Source organism: Juglans regia, chromosome 8 (assembly GCF_001411555.2).
Source record: "Juglans regia cultivar Chandler chromosome 8, Walnut 2.0, whole genome shotgun sequence".
Taxonomy (NCBI): Eukaryota; Viridiplantae; Streptophyta; class Magnoliopsida; order Fagales; family Juglandaceae; genus Juglans; species Juglans regia.
This window is the reverse complement of record NC_049908.1, coordinates 4863447-4869980: the sequence shown is the minus strand read 5'-3', so window position 1 is coordinate 4869980 and position 6534 is coordinate 4863447. Positions and strand designations below refer to the sequence as shown.

General features: G+C 34.9%; 1 protein-coding gene across 1 annotated transcript; it reads left to right on the top strand.

Annotated features, from left to right (window-relative positions):
* The first annotated feature begins 4026 nt into the window (after positions 1-4026).
* On the top strand, positions 4027-5919 carry LOC109008477 (7-deoxyloganetin glucosyltransferase-like). The gene is made up of 2 exons (XM_018988582.2): positions 4027-4595; positions 4759-5919. Exons 1-2 carry the CDS (start codon positions 4097-4099, stop codon positions 5694-5696), a joined length of 1437 nt encoding a protein of 478 aa, XP_018844127.1. The 5' UTR covers positions 4027-4096; the 3' UTR covers positions 5697-5919.
* Positions 5920-6534: the final 615 nt, after the last annotated feature.

The following is a 6534-nucleotide window of genomic DNA, read 5'->3' as shown; positions in this document are numbered from 1 at the left end:
AATGTCCAGATCGCTCGAAATTCTAACAACCTTATTATTAGCTCAATTTCAAGTAATGTTTTGAATACCCTTTCGATTGAAATATAGAAACGAAATATTTCGATATCAATATTATTTTAAATATCGTTTCAAAATATTTTATATATAAAAAAATTATATATACATACATATACATAAAAATTATAAATAATTTTATCTAAATTAGAAGTCTAAAAATAAGCCTACCATTCGAAAAAATAAAAAAAAGTAAAGGCCGAAATTTGATGTATCGATTGATACCGACCGATACGAAACAAGAGTCTTCTATGTACTTACTATTCGGCCTGTACGAAACAAAATTCAACACACTAATCTTAAGGCAAGAACCAAAAAAAAACCAAATAATGATGTACTTACTATCTTTTTATCAAATTTTTACTATTTTATTGTGTATTTGATTTTTTAAAAATATTTTTAATTATTAAAAAAAATATAATTTTATTAATATTTTTTTTAATCATTAAATAAAAAAAAATTAAAAAATAATAAATGAGTACCATCATTTCCTTTCCTAATAAACACAAAATTTGAATTGCCCAAGACAAATAAGTCAGAGGCACAGAAGGGAAGAGGCGCATACATAGGACAATAGGGACCAGAGCTCTGCAGGCTGATGTTGTGAGGAAGAGGGGAGGGAGGTGGTGCTGACGTGTTGAGGGCCTTAAGGGTCGTGTAGCACGAGAAATTTCACGATAAGGCCAGATGTTTTTTTTTTAATTTAAAAAAAAAATAATAAAATCATTCGATAACCACCATCGATGGCTTTTATCGGTATCTGTAGCTTTATTCCCTATATAATACGGAACGTGAGCAAAGAGAAGCCATGACCACCTTGGGATTGTTAAACAAACCAAGGGATCTGATTGGCCGACAGCTGTGGAAAGCCCCATAAATTTCTCTCTTACGTTCCGTCCTACGTGTGATTTTCAAGCTGGATTGGTTTGCGGTTTGGGTCCGCCTTTCTGACACAAAATCCTCAACCGGATCCAACCATGTATAATTATATGGGTAAAATTGTAAATATTGATGTAAGTATTTACATATAGAATTAAATTTGTCGGTACAATTTTATGGGTAATTTTATAACAATTTTTAAATTTTTTTTTTGTATAAACATGCATATGTAACTAATAAGATATAACATTTAAATATGTTGGAATAACATTTAATTTGAAATTATAATTTAATACAGCTCAAAGTTCAAACAGAATAAATATTGAATAAATGATATTAAATAATTGATTTAAAAGATTCTAAAATCAGAGAAGGAAAATAAACTATTTCAGTTATTAGTTCACAGTATGAAATAAAAAGTTAAAAGATCTATACTTTTGATATTTTTATAAGCAGCTAGTTGTTGAGATATTTTGTTTCTACTTTCAATTTCATGGAGCTTTATTTTACTGTTTAGAAATGTTTATTACTGTAATTGTTTATTATTGTTCATGAGTAATGTTCAGTACTGTTTATTATTGTATCACATACTGTAGCATTGTTAATTACTATTTATATTGGTTAGTAGTATTTATTATAAAAAAATATTCACAACCTTCTAACACTCTACACTCCATATTATTTTTAATTTTTATTATTTTTTTATCAAATATTTATTATATGAATAATAAATAGAAAATTTGAAATAATTTAAAAAGAATAAACTCAAAATTATAATTTGAAATAGTTCAAAGTTCATACAGAATAAATATTGAATAAATGATATTAAATAAATGACTTAAAAAATTCTAAAATCAGAGAAGCAAAATAAATTAATTCAGTTATTAATTTACAGTATGAAATTAAAAAGTTAAAGGATCCATACTTTTGATAATTTTATGAGTGGCTAATTGTTGGGATATCTTGTTTCCACTTTCAACTTCACGGAGCTCAACCTATGTAAAAAATTCAACAATGTAATATTCTAGTAAGAACAAAAGTAAAGTTGTAAAGAAAAAAAAAATACTATTATTTAACACATATAAATAGGACAAATTAAAGAAAAATGGCAAATTCGTAAACTCTCTCTCTCTCCTAGGCGATTCGGGAGCACCGCTCCTTCTCCTCCATCGCTGCCCGCCGCCGCCGAGCCCCGGCCATCGTCACCGCCAACACCGGCCTGTTCCCCTCACGCCGACGAGCATCCCTGGCACTACCACTCTTCCCCACGCGCAGCCATCGATGTCCTCCGTGGAAGGAGAACCGAAATGGGTTTCTCCGATTTTTGTGAGATTCCGCCGCCATACGCGGCCGCCGAAGGTCACGACCACCACCGAGGAGTCCTCCTCAAGGCGGCGACCATCCCAGCCACCTTCGAAGTCGACCACGCGCAGATCTCCGTCTCCCCCACGGAAACCGAATGGAAATGGGTGAAACCCATTTGTTTCACGTTACGCCGCCGTACGTGGCCACCGAAGCTCACGACCACCACCGACGAGTCCCCTTCAAGGCGCCGACCATCGCACCCACCTTCGGAATCCCCCACACGCAGCCTCCGTGTCCTTCACCAAAACCCACACGGAGAAAGAAGAAAAAAATATGCGAGAAACAGAAAAAAAAAAAAAAAATGGAGAAGTTAGAGGTGAGATTAGAAGAGAAAATCGTACCAACGGGGGGAAGAAATCTGAAGAGCACGGAAAATTTTTTTCTTCCTTAGTTGAGTTTGAGAATTGTTCTGTAAATTTTGTGTTCTGTAAATTTGAGATGAAAGTGTGTAGATCGGATATTTCATCTCTTATATGTAAAGATCAGATATTTATTTTACATTTATCTGTATGTAACGATTAGATATTTTGAGTGTGGAAATCGGAACTGGATATCGGAACTGAACGAAGAACAAGAACAAGATTAAAATTGGAACTGAGAAAAAATAACGAGAAAAAAAAAGGCTGCTACTATTCACTACTGTTCATATATATACACGCTTTTAAGTATTAGAGTGATATTGAATCTCATCTAAATCACCATGTTAATGACAAAGTCATGAACAACAAAATCATCAAGTTATAATTTTGAATCTCTGGTGTATCCGTCAATATTGCTTTCATCCGAAGATCACGTCGTCAATTTATAAATTTTGGTTCTATTTGATTGTAAAATTCAGTTAAGTTAAATATAATTTTAATCTAAATCTAACATCTAAATATCTAATTCTCAAATTATTAAACTCATTTCAACTCAAAATATTGTTACACGCGAGATCCAAAACTTTTTTCAACTTAATATATCTTTATATATGAAATTCACAATTTTTTTAGCCTTCTCATAAAAAGTATTAAATTCATCTTACCAATTAAATACATTTTAAACTCAGTTTAGATGAATCTTACATAATTTCCTCTATTATTTATAAAAAATTGAACTGAACTCAATATCTAAATGTAGTCTTAATTGTTGAAGAAAATTGAGATTTTATAAAAATAAATTTATTAATTATTATGAGTTTATATAATATATTAAATTTAATATAAAATAAAAATAATTTTATAATTATATAAAATCATATTAATTTATAAATTTATTTTTATAAAATTTATGGTTTACAAATTTGTTAGAGTCGAAAACCTACCGCTACAATTAAATAATAAAATAAACAAATCGTGTAGAACTTTATCACGATCACGAATTGTGCACAGTAACAATGATTAGAAGCTGGCGTCACGTCGGATGAACGAATATTAAAGTTTCGAAAACAAATCTGATTTTGATGTACAAATTTCCATAATTAGTAATAGAAATATTATATTAACCACGTGTGGTTAATGATTCTCGTAATTCGTTCCGTTCTGACATCTTTATTTATCTGTAGCTTTGACGACTTGACGTCGGTGGTGTAGAGCCGTAGATTGACCGTATTACGTTTTGGCTGATAATATTATTAAAGATTTCAGGCCGACTTCCAAATATCTGGCGGCTGAGTTGGGATAGGAGGGTCGGGTACGTAATTTCTCTTGCTAGCTCTATAAAAACAATGCCAATTCTCTCGCCAAGATTATCCCATTTTCAATTGATCTGTACCTAGAGAGAGAGGGAGAGAGAGAGTTGATTCCCAAGGCCTCAATTGATGGAGAAGCCCCATGCAGTCTGCATCCCCTACCCAGCTCAAGGCCACATAAACCCAATGCTAAAGTTGGCCAAACTCCTGCACTACAGAGGCTTTCATATCACTTTCGTCAACTCAGAGTTCAACCACAAACGTCTCCTGAAATCCCGAGGTCCCAACTCTCTCGACGGCCTTCCCTCCTTCCGATTCACAACAATTCCCGACGGCCTTCCTGAGTCCGATGCCGAAGCCACCCAGGACATTCCGTCCCTCTGCGAATCTACGAAAAAACATTGCTTAACTCCCTTCAGAAACCTTCTTCGGAAACTGAACGACACCTCTTTGTCCAACGTCCCCCCAGTCTCTTGCATAGTTTCCGACGGTGTCATGAGTTTCACTCTTGACGCAGCAGCAGAACTGGGCGTCCCTGAGGTTCTTTTCTGGACGACCAGCGCCTGTGGTTTCATGGCCTACGCTCAATATCGCCGTCTCGTGGAGGAAGGTCTAACACCACTCAAAGGTACTCCAACTAACTTATCATTCAAGCATAACTTCATTCTTTTATTTTCATACCCGCTAATTCTCGTTTCATCTTCGGCTAAACTCTAAGCTTGTAAGTAGAACTTTGACTATTGGCATGAACTGATCTGATGTATCGATTGTGCAATTTCTTTGATGTGCAGATGCAAGTTATTTAACCAATGGCTATTTGGATATGGTCATAGATTGGATTCCTGGTATGAAAGGTATCCGTTTCAGGGATCTTCCAAGCTTCATTAGAACCACAGATCCTGATGAATATATGTTAAGTTTTGCGATGGTCGAAACCGAGAGAGCTCGAAAGGCTTCTGCTCTTATCTTTAATACGTTTGAGGCCTTAGAACAAGAAGTTTTGGACTCACTTTCATCCATGTTTCCCCACATTTACACCGTCGGTACCCTACAACTTCTCGTAAACCAGATCCCGGATGGTGAATATAAATCAATTGGATCAAACCTATGGAAAGAAGAATATTCGTGTCTGGAATGGCTGGACAAAAAAGAATGCAACTCCGTTGTTTACGTGAATTTTGGAAGCATAGCGGTCATGACAAGCAAACAATTAATTGATTTTGCTTGGGGACTTGCAAATAGTAATCAAACATTCCTGTGGATTATAAGGCCTGATCTCGTGGAGGGTGATTTGTCCATTCTTCCACCTGAGTTCTTGGTACAGACCAAAGAAAGGAGTCTTTTAGCAAGTTGGTGTCCTCAAGAACAAGTTCTCAGCCATCCGTCGGTTGGAGGATTTCTGACGCACAGTGGATGGAATTCCACGATCGAAAGCTTGAGCAGCGGAGTGCCAATGATCTGTTGGCCGTTCTTTGCTGAGCAACAAACCAATTGTAGGTTCTCTTGCAATGAATGGGGCGTGGGCATGGAGATTGAGGGAGATGTAAGCAGAGAGAAAATAGAGAGTCTTGTGAGAGAACTGATGCTGGGAGAAAAGGGGAGAGAGTTGAGGAAGAAAGCTGAAGAATGGAAGAGGTTGGCGGAGGAAGCCGCCACAAGTAAACCGATTGGCTCATCTTACGCGAATTTAGACAAAATGATTAATCAAGTGCTAATTCGTTCTGCATGAGAGTAGACTTTGTATCCTGTATAAATGTATCAGATCTGATGTATTGTCTGAACTAGTTTTTTCTCAATGAATGTTGGTTTTATTTATAAAAAAAGAAAATAGAATTTTAAAATTTTATTTTTGTTAAATGAGTTAAGATGATTTGTGAATGGTAGAATAAAAATTGAATTATTTATTATATTTTAAGTAAAAATTTAAAAAAATTATTTTGATATTTAAAAAAATTGAATTATTTATTATATTTTATATTAAAATTTATAAAAATTATAATGATGTGTTAAGATGAATTGGGTTTGATTTAATTTCTAAACGTAGCCTAGGAACTCACGGGGGCCAATACGTTGCACACACTTCGAGTATCTTGCACAAATCAGGTCTCCCTTCCGAGTTGAGAGTGTAATTAATGGCGCAAGTGCAAGTACTTGCAATAACGTACACGGCCGATTGCAATAGCACATGAATTGAACGATTTGGACTCAGATAAATTATAGCGAGAATTTGGCCCACCAAAAGAAAGTTGCTGCGTTTGACGCTTTTATACATTCACATAAATTAGAATACGAGAATTTATTAAAAAAATATATATAGGAAGGGCCACTTGTCAAACCTCTAAAGGGTTTGTTGTTCGACAACAGTCACAACACAATTAGAAGATCAGCACTGTCTGCGATAGCAAGTTGAAGTTTGAACACCTCATTTGCATCGGCAGCTGGCCATGCATTCGATCCCGGCCCTGACGGTTTAAGCTCCACTCTTGAGATATTGTTGGGATAATTTTTTTAATTCTTAAATAGATTGTTATAATAGGATAGATCTCAATCGGTTTAAAAAGAGTAAT

Bases quoted from the DNA above. Each gene is read 5' to 3' on its own strand.
- LOC109008477 (XM_018988582.2), top strand. From the start codon at position 4,097: ATGGAGAAGCCCCATGCAGTCTGCATCCCCTACCCAGCTCAAGGCCAC. The intron at 4,596-4,758 runs GTACTCCAACTA...TTTGATGTGCAG, and splicing joins AGGTCTAACACCACTCAAAG to ATGCAAGTTATTTAACCAAT.